Source organism: Pocillopora verrucosa, chromosome 2, assembly GCF_036669915.1.
Source record: "Pocillopora verrucosa isolate sample1 chromosome 2, ASM3666991v2, whole genome shotgun sequence".
In the NCBI taxonomy this organism is placed as follows: domain Eukaryota; kingdom Metazoa; phylum Cnidaria; class Anthozoa; order Scleractinia; family Pocilloporidae; genus Pocillopora; species Pocillopora verrucosa.
This window is the reverse complement of record NC_089313.1, coordinates 19,149,248-19,166,907: the sequence shown is the minus strand read 5'-3', so window position 1 is coordinate 19,166,907 and position 17,660 is coordinate 19,149,248. Positions and strand designations below refer to the sequence as shown.

At 35.4% G+C, this 17,660-nt stretch overlaps 1 protein-coding gene across 1 annotated transcript; it reads left to right on the top strand.

Moving 5' to 3' along the window:
* The first annotated feature begins 29 nt into the window (after positions 1-29).
* LOC131790606 (eukaryotic translation initiation factor 3 subunit C-like) lies at positions 30-14,514 on the top strand. The gene is made up of 29 exons (XM_059107835.2): positions 30-195; positions 599-664; positions 1,306-1,382; positions 1,829-1,941; positions 2,230-2,280; positions 2,603-2,677; positions 2,815-2,854; positions 3,108-3,229; positions 3,665-3,801; positions 4,325-4,460; positions 4,688-4,783; positions 4,950-5,019; positions 5,285-5,384; positions 6,303-6,402; positions 7,042-7,160; positions 7,652-7,775; positions 8,353-8,395; positions 8,706-8,962; positions 9,896-10,021; positions 10,119-10,184; positions 10,631-10,718; positions 11,142-11,225; positions 11,347-11,444; positions 11,826-11,875; positions 12,251-12,316; positions 12,703-12,790; positions 13,029-13,121; positions 13,567-13,645; positions 14,109-14,514. Exons 1-29 carry the CDS (start codon positions 92-94, stop codon positions 14,267-14,269), a joined length of 2,829 nt encoding a protein of 942 aa, XP_058963818.2. The 5' UTR covers positions 30-91; the 3' UTR covers positions 14,270-14,514.
* Positions 14,515-17,660: the final 3,146 nt, after the last annotated feature.

Here is a 17,660-nt window from a genome sequence, read left to right as displayed (position 1 = left end):
GATGAATAATTTCTGTGGGACCGATTACGGACACGTGTGCCGCCATCTTATTCTTCTTGGTTGTGCTGGTCATACTTTATTTAGTAAAATTATGGCCGAGTCCAAATTTTTCGCCGCGGGAAGTTCGGAAAGCGAGTCCTCTGACAGTGGAGATGAACAGCCAGCAGTTTCGAAACCAGCCACTATAACTACTAAGTGAGTAAAACATTGAAAGAAGTCGCAAAAAATTATGTATGGAACCTTAGCAACTCGATTGTACCTGTGAACTTGAAATTCCAGCCAACTCCCTTTCCTTTAGTCAGATAACTGAAAATTTCTGTCATTTCAGCCTTTTTTCGTTTTCCTTGGCCAATCGAGACAGCAAGTTTCTCGATCTACTGTACAATATTTGTTTTAAAAATATACAATTTTGTAACAAAGAGAGGCCACGATATCGTCTTACTAGGGCCCTAAAAAACTATTGGTAGTAAAACATTGTTTTAAAATGTTCTGGCAATGTTTTCTAATATTCAACACAAGGCTGCTTGCAAGTTTTGGACAGGGATGTCTGGTCGTTACAAATAATAATTGGAATTAATCACTTATATACCTTTTCCAGATCTTTTATGTTCAGCGATGATGAGGAGGAAACTAAGAGAGTTGTGCGAAGCCAGAAAGATAAAAGGTTTGTCAACAATGGTGTTCTCACAGGGAATTTGTCAACTACTCCACATTCTGTTACTGAACATTTGATAATTCCTCTGGAAGTACAGAGTCAGGCTTTTAATTGCATTAATCACAATCAATTTAAGTGATAGCCTGACTCTATAGCATGACACAAGGGATCAAACGTTCATTTATTTTTTTAACCAGGATAAACGATCACAACATCTTCAATAACATACTTTATACATGTAGTTCTTGGTAAAATACAATGTTGATTAAGTGGAAGGTGTTTATTAGATAAAAGGAAAACCATAGCATTTGTCTCATGGTTATATTTTTGGTGGTTAGATTTGTTGTTTCATGATTTTTTTTTACCCTTAATAATGTTTTGTTGAGTTCTAAAATGAAAAAGGAACCAAGGATATGCAAGATGTAAACATCACAGAGCAAGGGGCATTAGGAAAATTTAAACATTGTTCAGTTTTAAGCTTTCTTTACCCCTAAACTTCCAGATATGATTACCAATTATGATAAGTTCCCTTGATATCATGCCAAATTATTCTACCTTATTTACAAGAAAATGTATAGAAACTAGAAGAGAGAGTTGTATGTACTTATGAGATCTTGATTGCTAAAGGATTTAATGCTTTTATGTGGTAGGTTTGAGGAGCTCACCAACTCTATTAAACAGCTTAAGAATCACAAGAAAATCAAGGATATTTCCAAAGTTCTTACTGGTATGTTTGTTTCATTTGACTTGTGATTTGTGGCTTATTGTTATTGGTTAATTATTGTTTAACTCTTAAAACCAGAAACACCTGAATTAAAGTTTGAATCAGGTAGTAAATTTGCCTCAGGAATTAAAAGGGAGAAACCTCAACAACTCTTGGAAAAAAAGATTTCATTTTAGATGTGTCTTCATAGACTCTTAGGGCTTACCCTAACCACAGTTTAATACAAGCAATAAGCCTCAAGGATTCTCTCTAAGAGGGTTGATTTAATTAAATAAATGTCCTTGTACTGTTAGCTTTTAGTCCTCTCAACACTGTTTACAAAAGTAAAGTTCAGATAAAAAGTTTGGCTAAATTGAAGATGGGTTAGATCACAGCTTTTTTAAACAAGGGGCATACTTTGGTTAAATAGCTAGCCCTTGAATTTCATATTGCTGCCTTTTTTCTTTTAGAATTTGAGAATCTTGGAAAAGCTTTCTCCAAAGCGAAAGCTGTTGTTGATAAAGAAGGAATCCCACAGTTCTATATCCGCTCTTTAACCGAGTTGGAAGACTTTGTCAAAGAGGTAAAAAAAATATATTCGGGTAGGGTGCAAGAGTTAATGTAAATGAAAAGCCATTAATTTAAGATGGTTTTATTTGTAAGCTGTGTAGAATCATGGGTAAAGGTTATTCACATTTAGTTTGGTGTTCTAGATAAAGAGCTTTGAACACAATTTAGTTTTAGAACTCTGGTAAACAAATTGTCAGTACTGTTAAGGTGCAAGTAATGAGTGAGGTATTTAATCTGTTAGCTGTGAACCAAAAGCTAAGCTTATTCCACATGTATTTAATTATATATATTTTGTCTTTAGAACTGGGAAGACACAGAGGGCCGCAAGAAGCTTTCCAAAGTCAATGCTCGAGTAAGTCTTAATATTTTTATTGACATAATTCCATAGATCTTTCCCAATTGCTTTTGCGCACTCTGTCATCACCATTCAAGTGAGTTGTATAAAGATTGTTTTATTTTTAATTTTACATGGTTTTTTAAGTATCTGAATATAAACCTGATTGTGTATTGTGTTTGCAGTCTTAAGTTTGACTTCAGTAATATGCATATAAATGTACTACAAAATAAATGTAAGATACAATGTAAACAAGAAACACAATTTATTCTCTCAGTGTTTTTTGAAGAGCAAATTGAAGTTGATCTGATTTCTCTCTGAAATGTTTTGCAACCAATAGGCTTTGGCTACTCTGCGGCAAAAATTGAGGAAATACAATAAAGATTTTGAAGAGGATATTTTGAAATACAGAGAGGTATGTTTCCATGAAAGGTTTTGTTACAAAGTATTCTTTCCTAGCTCTCTAACAATGTAATACAGAGTAAATTTTGACTACCTATAATTGAAAATTGTCCCAAGAAAAGCCAATTAAGTTTATTTTTACCACAACAGAACCCTGTGCCCTCTGGTGAATCCGACCAGGAAGAATCAGGTAACATTTTCAACTTTTACTGTATATATGTGTACATGTAGTATGGAGTTGATAATCTAAAATGTTGTCTGTTACATTTATTTGGTTGAAGGGATTTCAATGTACAGGTGGATCTAAGTGAAGTTAACCTACATGTAATATAAAATGATTGTTTTTTTGGGTGGGAGGGGGATAATTGTTAATTTACTCAAACAATGAACCAGAAACAGAGCAAGAAATATCCAGTTAGTGAAAGTCTGTTTCTGTTTTTTAGGTTCAGAAGATGAGGATGATGATGATGATGATGATGATGATCGTAATGATTTCCATGGGGTAGAAGATTTTACCAAAAAGAAAGTTTTAGTGGAAAAGAGCAAGCCTCCAAAGACAACAGATGTAAAATGTTTTAGTTATACTTGGTTATTGATTATAAATGTTACCTTTATATGAATCTGTAGAGCTTTGCCTCCCTACTTTCCAAGTTCTGGTGGTTTTTCATCCTTTTACCTGAGCTAGTGAGCTTTTAAGAATGGATGAAACTAGGTGACACTTCCACAGCTGTTGTAAAGGTTACATGTTCTTACAAGTATGATCATTCCCATGAACTTAAATATTACCATTGATTTATTTTAGCTGGAAGTGTTGGAGGTTTAAAAATAATTGGTGCAACAAAGCAATTACATTTGGAATTCTAGAGATATTAAACTTCTCCTCAAAATCAATTTGATCTCACTGAATTTTTCAGGTGCCTTCATATTTAAAAAGAGGTGTTTTTATTTATTTTTGGCCTTTTTTTGATTGTAAGAAAGTATTGATTATTTTTGCTGTTAGGCTGGATATGATGAAAATGATGATGATGATGACAGCATTGATTGGGATAGCAGTGAAGATGAGTCATCTTCAAGTGACAGTGATATTGGTGGAGAGGGAGGTCCAATGCAATACAGACTCAGCATGTTTCTGAAGAAGTAAGTACATTCTTAGTGTTTCCACTGTTTATTAAATCTTATTATGGAAGAGTTTTTACCAGCCTGTGTTTCTTTATAAAAGCAAAGTTTATTGAAGTGAATAGACAGGTATGTATGAAGATGGCAGGCCTTTTAGTGAGACAAGTGCAATTTCTAAGTATTTCTTCTTAAAATTTAGTAGGGAGGCAACCTTCACATATTGGAAAGTTGAAGAGTTGGTAAATGTAAGTTATATAGCATACATGTAGACCCTGGTAGAGTACTACTTTGCCTGTCAGGGGGGAAATAAGTATGCAACAGAAATGAAGGACACGTTATTTGTCAGCACTGAGAAAAATTTATCTTAGTGCTGACTTCTGTTACTGTAGTGTTTCTTACAAGTCAATCTCTTCTCACAGATGTAGTTGTTTACCATAATTGCACCCTAGGAAGAGGTGTGAGCTTAAGTAGAATTCAGGAGATGGTACGAGTGTGTGGAAATTTGACGAAAACTCTGACCTGTTTTCCCTCCTTTACTGCACAGAGATAAGGGCCCGGATGAAAAAGGAAAACACAAGAAGAAAACTAAAGAGAAAAAGACAACTAAGTTGAAGTCTAAAGAAGGTATAGATGATGGTGGAGGTTGGACTGAAGTGAAAGGATCATCTTTGTCAGCTTCGGTAAGTGGTCAGGAGTATAGATGTGTACCAACCATGTGTTTAACTCAGTGTGTCATCCTGCTAAAGATCTTGTAGCAAGACTAGCAGTCACTTCATAGTATATATGTTTATTAGGATAAGGATAGCACATAGGAGATGTGGTCCAACCAGGCTATGTAACTTCCCTACATTGTGAATGATTTATATGAGTTTCAGTACCTGATGATTTTTCTTTTTTTCCTTGACAGGACAAGGCAAAGCAACTATTCCCAAAGGACACTGAAATCACTCATGCTGTGGTGTTGAAGAAGTTGCATGAGATACTTTCTGCTCGAGGCAAAAAGGTGATCAGCACTGTGATAATCATGAATCCTGACAAGTTTCTTTTGTGAATTAAAAAATTGTCCATTTTAAAATTTTGGGTAGTTGTCCTAATAGTAATACAGTAATTGTCATAACGTACATATCACACAGGTGAATAGTGAATAGTTTATGCTGTTGTTTTTGTAGGGCACAGACCGTACAGATCAGATTGAATTCCTCAAACAGTTGAGAGTGATTTCAGACAATGCTAAATTAGGTGGGTGTATTTTTGTTCTGATGTTGCCAGATTTTATCAAGGTTAACATGGTGGAAAGTATAGAGAGCAGCTAATTTAGTGTATGAAACTTTTTGGAGTCTGCACCCTGTAGGTGTCATACATGGTAAACAGATGCTTTCATTTATGGTCATTAATGTGATGTTGTGGTAATTATAAGTGTATGATACAAAGCATTAGGAATATTATCTCCAGTCCAGATCCACACATTTCACATCTTGAAAACCACATTATGTTTTCCATGTAGGTGCTGGTATGACAGTGAAGCTCCTTTTTAACATCATCTCTTCTATCTTTGACTACAATCCTAATGTGGCTACCTGTATGAAACCAGAGATGTGGCAGGAGTGAGTGAAAACAATTACTTTTTTTGCATTTTAAATCTGAGATATTGTATCTATGAGGAACCATTTGTGCAAGAGATACAGCACAAAGGGCTAAGATTAAAATTCAGTTGTCATTTCGTGTAGCAAAGTGTAGGTGACAATATACCAAGCACTTGTTCAATTAACTAAATGCAAATGAAATGCAAACAGTTACTCAATTGCACAGGCCTTTAGTCTACCTAATCTCCAAAACATCTTGACTTAAGTCATCTGCAGAAAAGCATTTTGATATTATTTTGAATGCTTGATAAAGAAGAGTCATTCCTGTCAGGGGTCACAATAAAAGCCATTTACTTGTGGTATACTACTGCCTAAAAGATTTCTTACTTCCTCCTTTTTGCCTAAAGCAGTCTCTCATGTTTGGGTTTCATGTGGGCTTTCTTACGAGTTAGTTGCAAGTGGTGTGGGGGGGGGGGGGGGTCTTGAAACAAGAACCTCCCTGCAAGCCATTCATTTTTTAATTTCCTGCATTTATCTGAAAATGCAGCTTTCTGATTGATCAGGAATGACAGGAAAATCACAGAAGTGTCAACAAAAATTATCATAAACAGCACTCGTTTTGAGTCCCAAAATGCTGGAAATAACAACTATTTCTGAGCTTCTAGATTTCAAATGGTTAATTGGGGGAGCATGCCCCCAGACCTCCTTTTATGAAAGGGGGGGGGGGTTTACAGCCCCTTTTCTGGGTATAACACTGTCTGCAGTTGCTTATGAATAAAGGTACTGTTGCCCTTTACAACTAGGAAATAAAAGAAGTCATGCTCTATTGCCATCAGGCAATGCTGTAATATGATATACTTGTAATTGTATACGTGTAGATGTCAAATTGTGACTCAAGGAAGATAGTATTTCCTAACCTCAGAACCATTGCTTTAAAAGGTGTTTGAAGCAGATTTCAGAATTGTTAGATATCCTTATCAACAATCAAGATACATTAACAATTGGAGAGAATCTCTCTGAAGAATCAGAGAATGTAGAGGTAAGATTGGTCTCTATGATAATGACAATGAGGAGAGTAACTTTGTTGATGATGACAATGATGATGATGATTTGGGTAATGATTACTGGTTTGTGGCAGTTAACATGTATGTTAAGTTGGTCAGCTAAGACTGCTCTCTTGGTAGCATATAGGATTTAGAATGATATCAATATTAACTCATAGCTTCACTTCATTTTGGAGCTTGTACATACTACGAAGTTATACTTATGCATTTGAATGAAACCATTTAGCATTAAATCAATTTAATAATGTAACAGTTAATAAACTTAATTTGTTGATTAATATTGATCAACATGCTCTCAGAAACTCAGCAAATCTTTACAGATTTACCTAACCGTTACTTTGGTTGCTATACTTTGTTCTTGGCCAAGACAATTTAGCTTCACATTTTGAAAGGTTTATAGTGATTGTGGGTATGATAACCTGTTGGGGGAACATGATGTCTTCACACTGCATGTGATAAGTTTACATCTCTCACAGAGGGAGGAGAAACACATCTTGTCAGCTTACCCCTATGTCACATTTATTATGTTGATGTACAACATGTCAGCATGAAAAGAACTTATAAAGTTTTATTACTACTACTTGTCTAAACTTGCCTTTTGCAATAATAATCAGGATTTGACTCAAAACCTTAAAGTGCGAGGCTGTCCTCTGGTCACTATTGAACGTATGGATGATGAGTTCACAAAGATGCTTCAAGGGTGTGATTGTCACTCCACTGAATATGTAGCAAGGTAACAAATTTTGTGTCTATTTTTGTCTTTTGGATTATCCATGCATGATTTCTGTCCTCTCCTCTGTAATCAAATGTTTAGTCATCCAAGGCATGTTTGCCATATTTTATGTAGGCCACATTATATTTTGAAGTAAATGCAAGATAAGTTGTCTTTACCTCAGATTGTATTGCGACAGATTTGTTTTCTTGTTTCATTTAAATACAGAATCATTTAACAATAGAAATTGCAATAAAATAATTAAAAGTATAAATTTTAGAAAGCTGAAAAAAACTAATCGATCAAGTTTCAATGTTAATGTAACGTCATTATCAAGTCAAAAAATGAAACAACAACAGGTACTAGTAAAATATTTTAAAATAAGTAAATAACAAAGCTAAACAAAAGGTTTTGCACATGTGCAGTCTGCTTTGGTTTGAGTTTTAAGAAGTGCAAGTAGACTCTATTCATGTTTTTGTGATGTCTCCTATGATTAATTTGTGGTATTTTAGACTTAGAGATGAAGAAGTAGTGTGTGAGTTGATCACCAAGTTACAAGGTTATCTGGAGGTGAATGGCTCAAGACCAGAGATCTGCAGAGTGTACTTACGACACATTGAACATCTTTACTATAAGGTTTGTGTTGGATTATTGTGTACTTGGTGATCAAACAGAAGGGATGGATGAGAAAGTATTTGGCTTACCACACTTCCTTTGTTCTTGATAACCAGGAGCCAAATATTTGCCCATCTGGCCAAATCTTACTCAGTCAATAGCCATTTTATCATATGACCTCAGTCTGCTCTTCCTCTTTCTTCCTTTCTTCTTCTCCCTTTCTTCTTCTGCAATAAGAATGTCATTGTCACTCAACTGCTACTTTGTTACTTTTATGTTGTTGCCATTTGATCTGTCACTGTATGGAATTTCAGCAATAATGAACCTATATATAAATTCTTCGTTTTGTGGACAGTTGTGGTAGTTTCACATATTGTGATGGACAATGTTAATCTTTTCACTATGACTCAGACAAATTCTGCCTTCCAATATCAATACAATATCAAGCAGAAATGAGTTGAGAATATATAAAAATTTAATTTTGATCCAACATCAAATTCTCAAAACTAACTTTGTAAAAATTTTATGGCAGACAGTAAGGAGAATTACTATTGAAATCTTGGGGGTGAAATGGCTAACTATATTAAAATTGTCCTAGGTTAAGTCTGAGCAGAAGAGTGAAGATGCAAACAAGAATACTGGTAAGTATATTTTGTATAGATTCTAACTGTAACATACTAATTTCTTCAAAAATTGCACCTTAAACCTTAAAATACTTCAATATGACAGGAACTACATCATATTGCTTCAAGGTTTTACAGAGACCAGGGAATCACATAGAAAAAATTTTAGGCCCACTCAGTGGTGTATTATGCACCATCTTGCAAATCTCACATAGGTAAGAACTATCAAAGTGAGAAATGATGTTCAATCATACTATTGAAGGACAAAAACATGCTGGAACAAAATGGGAAAAATTACAAGAAAATATTTCACAATTTTGTTTTTCAGAGGTGGAGACATCTACAGACGAGAAAACAGAAACACCCATAGAAAAACCGAAGACTGAGGAAGCAAGCTCAAAAGTATCTATTGATGACATGTGCAAGTTCATCTATTCACGAGATACATCAGACCGCATCCGAACCAGAGCAATGCTCTGTCATGTGTATCATCATGCCTTAAATGATCGTTGGTTTGAGGCTCGTGATCTGATGCTGATGTCGCATTTACAAGAATCCATCCAACATTCTGACATTCCCACACAGGTTTGTTGGTGCTGTTTTTTATTTGTTTGCTTGTTTTTTGTTTTGTTTGTTTTTCTTTTATATAAGCTTGAAATTTTTCTCTGTGTTAAGAATTAAGGATATGAATTTAATCCAGGTAACAAGTAAAAAACTAAATTTGGTATTTAAATAAATGATCCATGAATGGACTACACAGGGTGCACCTGACTCAGATCAAATTGTTTGCCTTGTGATGGTCCGATTGTGGTGTTGGAAATATTTGGTGATTCTTGAATGTGACTCCCTGCTGAAAATCTTGTAAGGGTGACATTTCTCAGAACAGTAATGACCACATGTTACTGATGAGCTTAGTAATGGTTTTTCATGGTTACTAAGTCCAATTTAATTGTGTGGTAGATGGAGCAGTAGATTTCATACATGGCACTGGTGTAATCTTGTGTTTAGATTGCCTTGGTGCCATGCTATTGCATGTTTCATGAGAGTTGGCTGGTGACTCTTATTTTGTTAGCAGCCTTAGTAGCGAAACATACAAAGTAATGTTTACACCCTGCATTTGTATTTCTGGTACATACCTGAAACTGGCTATTATGAAAGTAAAGGGGGCAAGTTTCTTTAAAAAAAAACTCTAGTGCTGCATTGGTAGGGGTTTTTACCAGATATGTTGGTTGTTAGCCCTTTGCTCTGACAGAGAGATAATGCTCAAAACATCAGCTTTCAAAACTATTTACACTAGAGAAGTTAAATGATTTTCCTGTAGTTAAGTCAGTTGGTGGATCAATTTTAAAATCATTCAATGCATATTGTAAGTTGCATACTAATGTATAGTTACAAATTACATGGCCTTGTCTGAGGCAAGTTGTCAAGAACGCAAAGTTACAAATTACAAGGCCTTGTCTGAGGCAAGTTGTCAAGAATGCAAAGTTATGTTTCAGTTTTCCCTTTGTGGCCTTTCAGATTCTTTACAACAGAACCATGGTACAGCTTGGCCTGTGTGCTTTTAGGCATGGTATGATTAAAGATGCACACAATGCATTGCATGATGTACAGTCAAGTGGAAGAGCCAAGGAACTTCTTGCCCAAGTATGAAAATTATACCAATAGCTCATTTTGACCCCTGTGTTGTTTTTGTTAATCTGTAAGTACATAATTTTCCTATGTAATGTTTTCCTCTTTTTAGGGACTTATGCAACAGAGACAGTTTGAAAGAACCCCTGAACAGGAAAAGATTGAGAAGAGAAGACAGGTATTGCGCTTTTTTCTAAATTTTTAACTATAGTTGGTTAATTGTATGTAGGGGAAATGTGCAAACCCCTTTAGCAGTACCTAGAGGATAAAAGAATAGTTGGTAACCTTTGTGTTGATTTAAACACTTTTCCCAGCCCTCAAATTACCTTTTAGACTGCACTAGATCTAAGTTTTAGCATATTTTAGATTGTGTTATCTGTCTGAAGTTACTTGTAGCAGCAAGCATGTGCATACACTTTTCATTTTTCAACTTGACTACCACTGACCTGGAGTGCACAGATTTTGTGGGAGATGTTTGGTTCTGGTTTTCATTCTCATCATGGAAAGTTCATGTTATAGAAAACTTCATGTTTAAAATGAGACCATTTGTTTTTTTGTCCTTAATGATAAATGAATTAATTTTGCATTTTGGTTAACTAAGATGCTAACTTTTCTGAACTTTAGGTGCCATTTCACATGCACATCAATCTTGAGCTGTTGGAGTGTGTTTATTTAACCTCAGCAATGTTGATGGAAATACCATGGATGGCTGGTATGTTCATGTATTTCAATTGGTATTTAAAAAGGGTGTTATTTGGGGAAACTTGGAAGGCTTGGCTTGGCTTTTTTATTTATTCCTTTCCTATTTTTCAAGGTTTGATGAATAGTCAGTTAGTATAGGGCTGTCAAGTTATGTTGTTCTCTTTGGTTCATTGTGTATGTTAGTGTTGTGCATAAGATTTTTGTTAGGTGCAAATGGGGTTGAGATCTTCATAGAGGAGTCTATCCCATTCTAGAAAAGAAAGACTGGCTTTCAAAAATCATTCATTTAAGTTCATCATCATTATCATTTTATTTGCCTTTTTAACAATAATGATAAATAAATTTATGAGGAGACCTCAAGAAATTAGCGGGATGTTACATCAGCACAAAGTAATTAATATACTATTGATCCTTTTTTTCTCCTCAATTTTAGCTCATGCGTATGATTACAGGCCCCGCATTTTTAGCAAGAGCTTTCACTATCAGTTACGCCAGAGTGAAAAGCAAACATTAGTAGGTTAGTACCATGTTCCACCTGTCATTTTGTGTTTTAAGTCCCTTTTTTTAACTAAGAGAGAAGCTACATTGTGGATGAACAATCAAGCAGACATTGGTAATATTTTTGCATTTAATGGTAGGTCCCCCAGAGAGCATGCGGGAACATGTTGTGGCTGCTTCCAAAGCAATGAAGAAAGGAGATTGGAGGCAGTGTAGGGACTACATTCTAGCTGTTAAGGTAAAATAATTTTACAATTATTGTTGCTTAAGATAAAACATAATTGTCTTATTCAAAATGTAAATGACAAGATATGTCTAATTTTACAATATCAATAGAAAGGATGAATAATGACTGTGTGCTAAATGAATAGATTGCATGTATTAGATTGAGTTAACTCAGGTGGATAAATACTATTAATGAAAAAAAAATTCTTTTAATACAACATTTTCATCTCAATCATTCAATCCTCCTGGATGCGACGACTTGTTTGTTGTTATTTTTGTTGTTAACTGAATACAATATACCTGACTTTCTTGGAGGCCAGATTAGGCTCTGGGAACAAAGGCTTATGACAGTGATGTACTATACAAGAAGTTGAGTTCTCTTTGTATGTGATAGGTATGGAAGCTATTCCGCCAGCCAGAACAAGTACAAGAAATGTTATCAAGGTATATGAAGACACCATCATAATTTGCCTCTACAGATGGTTGAAACTTTTCAAAATTCAGTCAATGCTATTACTCCCAAGATCTCATAAGTAATCCTCATTACTGTCTGATGTACAATTCTTATAATGTTTGTTTGGAAAGGTTGGTATTGAATCAACTAATAGTACCATGATGTATATTTTTCTTTATTCTCGTCACTTGTCTGCTTGATATTGTGTTGATATTGTGAGGATAAGTTCTGTCTTGGTCACTCTTGGGAGTGAAAGGGTTTGAAATACTTGAAACATTAGCTTTTCAAAACTCACATTAGTTAGGTATCTACCCATAGGAATTGTAAGGTGATGATTTTTAACCATTCTCTCTGTGATGTTTCAGGAAAATTCAAGAGGAAAGCCTAAGAACATATTTGTTTACCTACAACAGTGTGTATGACTCACTGAGGTAAGGGGCAATGTATTGTAGATTTATGAATTGGAGTGAAAACTTTTCAACAATCTTTACTTGTTGTCCTTTGAATTTTATAGGTGATGGTTAAAAATGAGATGGGATTATGACAACTTGCTTAACTTTGCCATGTCCCCCACTAGTATGACTAGTTTTGTTGTAGTTCTCACAATACCATCATATAGTACTTGTACTTGTAAGCACATGCATCAAAACTTTGAACAGTAGTTTAAATGACCCTTGGGGATCATGATTGGTTCACAAAGGAATGTGTTCAGAAATTTTTTAATTTTGTTGAGAGGCTGTTATGAACTTATGTAAAACAGATCAATTAATTTTATGGGGGAAAATGAGAGAAGGTAATTTGTTTTTCTTGTCTGTAGTCTGCACTTATTAGCTGAGATGTTTGATTTGCCTCCATCTGTGGTGCACAGTACCATCAGTAAAATGATCATCAACGAAGAGTTGCAGGTTGGTTATGCTGTGTTGCTTATGCTGTATTATGTTGTGTTGGTTAAGCTGTGGAAGTTGTGTTGTGATGGTTATGTTGTGTGTTTTCAAAGGGTATTGCCAGGTTAAAATATACCTACTAGTGGACTGAACTTACTGTGTTAAACTGCTGAGCAAGTATATGGTTAATTTTTATTGCTGCATTGAACTTACTGTGTTAAACTGCTGAGCAAGTATATGGTTATTTTTTATTGCACAGGCCTCTTGGGATGAACCTACTCAGACAGTTGTAATGCACCGAGGAGCAGAACCTTCCCTTCTCCAGAACCTTGCCCTACAGTTGGCAGATAAGGTAATCTTTTTTGGTTAAGTAGTTCCACTCAAACCCAATGAAATAGTTTTTATTGATCTACATTCAACAACTGTTGATTCAAAAAATACCGGATCCAGTAGCAGTGCTGGGTATTTGATCTGAGGGAGTGTTCAGTCAATCAAGGCGAAGAACTCTACGTGTATGGTGCGTCATGCAATATATTTACCTCCATATACGATGTGGCATTGTTAAACTGTCAAAGTGGTGATATGGACAGCAGTACATTGTGAAGACCTGGCTACATTTCAACCACTATAGTTGTGATTATCTCTCTCCTATTAAAATCTATATTTCATTGTTTAAATGTATCTTGTTCACAAATTATCTTTCATATTTCATGGGTATGTTGCAAACTCAGATAATGACCAGCTCCTAGCTGGCTTGGAAGCTCAGGTGCTTAGAGGCTGTGTCGTTTGCATTTCAGGTCAGCAATTTGGTGGAGAATAACGAACGTATTTACGACACAAGGCATGGAGGATTTGTTCAGTTCAAGGATAGGCAAGGTAAGACCTGATTATTTGTCTTCATTGGGTACACATCTTTTCTATGCCTATTGTTCGTTAGAGGCGTCTTTTGCACAAACACTTCTCAGTTCATGATGAATTACTGCTACAATTTTGTCTCGTGTAACAAAAATAATAATAAGGTATTAACCTTGTACAGTAGCTTGTTCCACAGGTTAAGCCATTTCCTATGGTACTGACAAAGAGAGTTTCTTTGACAATCAAGAGGCTCTTTAATTTGCTTGCATTTCCTTTGTTCTCATAACCTTATATATAATAAAGGGTTGATACAGGAAAGATAAATTAGATGCTAGTCACTCCTAGTGTGAATGGATCGACATAATAGAAGGGTGGAACTCATCGGGAATTTTCGACTGATTAGAGATTTGTTACAGCACTTCTGGAAATTCTTCCATTCGACTTTTTTATCCCTGCCTAAAAAATCTTGTTTGGGTCATTTCAGGTCAAGGACGCTATCGTAGACAGAATCAGCAACATTATGATCGTCAAGACAGGTCTGATAAACAAGACAGACAGGATCGGCACAATTGGCAAGAAAGACATGGGCGACAGTATGACCGGGATAGATCTTACCAGCAGCAACAGGCACAAACAACTTACTGATACTTCAATTATCTGCATCATTTTACCAAATATGGCATTGGCAATTGTTTTGTCTTGTCTGTAGTTCAAGGAGGTATTTTAAATCTTGATAAAAGATGTGAGAAGGAACACTTAAGAACTCGGTACTAATGTGAAATTATGTAGGCTACACAACGATTTGATTGGTGTAACCGCTGGAAGAAAAGGTTAAGAAAACGTGTCAGGAAACCTCATAGAAGTGATTAAAAATTAAAGTATGAGAGAGAGTGCTAGTTTTGTTTTGTGAAGTTATGTATCTACACCTCAAATTGAATTACGTCTTGAATCCCATCGATTGGCAATGAAAAATCGTGATAAATTTAAGCCTCAAGATTCCCCTATATCTTTATTCTATATACATGCCAAAACCCTATTACACATGTTTCCTGAGCAACACATTACAAAGACATGCTCATTTCTTGAGTAGAGACGATGTAGTCTTTTACAAAGCGTTTCGTCGGCGCATTGTGCCACATGGAGCATTGCTGCTAGTGTGTTATTAAATTCCGCCGTGTAAACGCGAAAACTAATTCGGCTGCAGAAGTCTTGTATATAGCTGCACACCTGGGTGATACAGTCGTAACCTCCATAACCAAAACAAAGAGCACACTTCGAACCTGTCAAGAGAAAAGAATAAATATGTGAAAAGACCTCATCTAACTTTCCTCAACCCCAAAATGTTACGTAAAAGTATGTACGCATTGCGGCCCAAGAAGAAGCCGTGTACGTTGAAAGTCAATAGCAGCTCTGAAAATTTTATACGGCTACAATTAACTTACCACCCTCCCCCCCCCCCCCTTCCCACATCTTGTGGGGAGAAATTAGATGCCATTCACTACTATGGGTCAAGGGGTTAAAATAATATTTTTCTTGTTTATGTGACGTTCATAACGGTACTGGTTGTGGAGGTTATCTCCTTGAAAGATTTAAACACACTGCGTGATTATTAAAAATTGGCCATTAGTTTAAGTTATGTAAACCACCTTATTTCCTTAGTTATATTGTTAAGAGGCAGCTCTTCGTTCAGTCACAGCTAAACGTAACAGTTTCGGTAGGTGTATAACTTTACTGAACGTAAAACGACTGGAACAAGCTCGTGAATTATGAAAAAAAATGAAGAGAATACCAGTTGATATTCTCTTAATGAAATAAGAACGTGTTTGTAATGTTTGGCTTAAACAACGAAATTAAGGAAAATGAGCCTAAACGTAAATCTAACTTAAGATGATCTCAAAAATTAAGCGCGGTTTCGGTTTCTTAGGCGATATTTGTGTAAATAGTAAGTTAAATTGAAAATCACCTAAGCGCATTAATTTATTTTTTCATTAAACACAACGAAAAACTAACAATGAGCTTACCTCCCATGGCGTACTGTGATTCAAAAGCCAAAGAAACGATTAAAAACCACATCAAAGGTGACCGATTTAGCATCCTGCTAAATGGAATATTTCACAAATCTGCACAGAAGAGATAAGATCAAAAGTTCGAAAATTCGAAAAAAGAACAGATCCATAAAAAAAAAATAATGTGTGAAAAATTGCATTGATTAAAAACACCAGAGGGCACACAAGAGGAGGGAAAGTAAAAAATTCAAGGAAACTGCAAATCAACAATCACTTTTTTTCGTAGAATAGAAAAACATCAAATGGATCACCTGAAAAAAGATTTGACTTTGATTAGAGCTGAAATATCTAAAGTTGTCAGTCTCTAATTATTCTTTATAGACATACAACACAACATAACATTGAAAAAGGTAACAATGTACTTGAAGAACAACAACAAACAAAACAACAATAACATCAGCAACTACGGTTCTGCATCATATTGGTTTTCATTAACCCGCAAAAATACTAATAAATATAGTCCCCCGCAAAGCTCTCCACGAATGTCGTCAGATCTTCTCGCTTGGTTAAGCTAAAGGTCGCGCAGATTGTACTTTAATACCTTAGAAATTGTATCAGTGTCAACCCCACTAACACTGATCTTAGACTTTTGTTAAAGTAATGCTTGAGAGGGTTACAAAGATTAAAATATTTCTATGCTTTTGTTACTCACTTACAGCTTCTTTGCCAAAAGTGTTTCCTGAAACGACACCGAGCTTTCAGCGTCGTTCAGCTATCGAGGATGGATCAACTTGCACTTGAAACAACAACAATACCGTAAAGGTAGTATCCCGATATGTCCTCGTTGAATACCGTCAGGGCCTGAGAATGATCAAGACTCCACTGAACGCGGCCTCACCTTCCCTTGTTCAACTGGTATCTGCTAACAATCAATTTGAATGAGGCCTCCTAGTGAACAACGTGTTAATGAATTTATTTAGTTCCTGGATACATGCATTGGTTAACTGGTTATTTTTTCTCCGTCAATTACAGCTTTTGCAGCTTTAACTAAAAGCATAACCTGTAGAATTGGTCAATTGGTGCCAATGACACCTAAGGTTTACCTTTATTCTATGAAAGCACAACCCTCAGAATTTTCCGTTCTTATTCGTATAGGTAATCACATGATCTCGAGTACAATTTGGAATAAAGAAGCATGAGTAAATATTTCAAAGACTAACAATTTGTGGTCTTCGAAAGAATTTACAAATGCTTATTTATTCCAAACTGCACGAGAAAAATCATGTGATTACGTATTAATACTACACATGAAAAAATACGAGATAGCCTCTCATAATTGTGCTGAAGCGCGCGCGTCAAGTGCAATAATTTTTTATTCAGACCCTGCAAGTAGCATTGTGCGTTCGGTCAAAACAACCGCGTTCGATCAAAACAATAATATGCAATGATATTCAGTTCACATCTTTAAGGCGCAAAAAAGTTCAAATTCCGGCTATACAGTTAAAGGAATTGTTCAGTCTGGTTTGTTACTTCTTTGCACCGAATTAACCCTCTTCTATATTGAATTACCTGAAAACTGCATTTATCTTTACCAATTTGAACTGAGTAATTTTTTCGTGTATCTCATCAATAAAAAAAAATATTAATATATTATTTTGCATAAAGATAAATTTTCCAAAATTGGAGCTGGAATCGTGCGAAATCGGACGGTATCATACAAAATCTGATAGGATGCCTCCAAGAACAGACGTTAGCGTCTGAATTCGTGAGGAAGTGTCTGAAAACGTATTATATGCTCGGAATCAGACCGATATGTTCAGCTCATTTGCATCGAACATTCTTTCGAATTGATTTGGTTTCTGTTTGTCTTTCTGGAATTATGGAAGGGGTTCTTAGCCCTGCTTTGTTTTTTTAAGACTTTTTTAATTCTTGATGGATATTCTTTGTTTTTTTGTGAATATTATCCACTGAGGAAACTGGCAGTATTCCGTGTAAGGTTTGTACTTTCAAAATTTTCTTGTGTTCTACTA

Excerpts from the sequence above, each read along its gene's own strand:
- LOC131790606 (XM_059107835.2), top strand. The coding sequence starts at position 92 with ATGGCCGAGTCCAAATTTTTCGCCGCGGGAAGTTCGGAAAGCGAGTCC. Across the intron at positions 8,396-8,705 it reads AGATGCAAACAAGAATACTG|AGGTGGAGACATCTACAGAC; the intron begins GTAAGTATATTT and ends TTTGTTTTTCAG. Across the intron at positions 12,791-13,028 it reads TCATCAACGAAGAGTTGCAG|GCCTCTTGGGATGAACCTAC; the intron begins GTTGGTTATGCT and ends TTTATTGCACAG.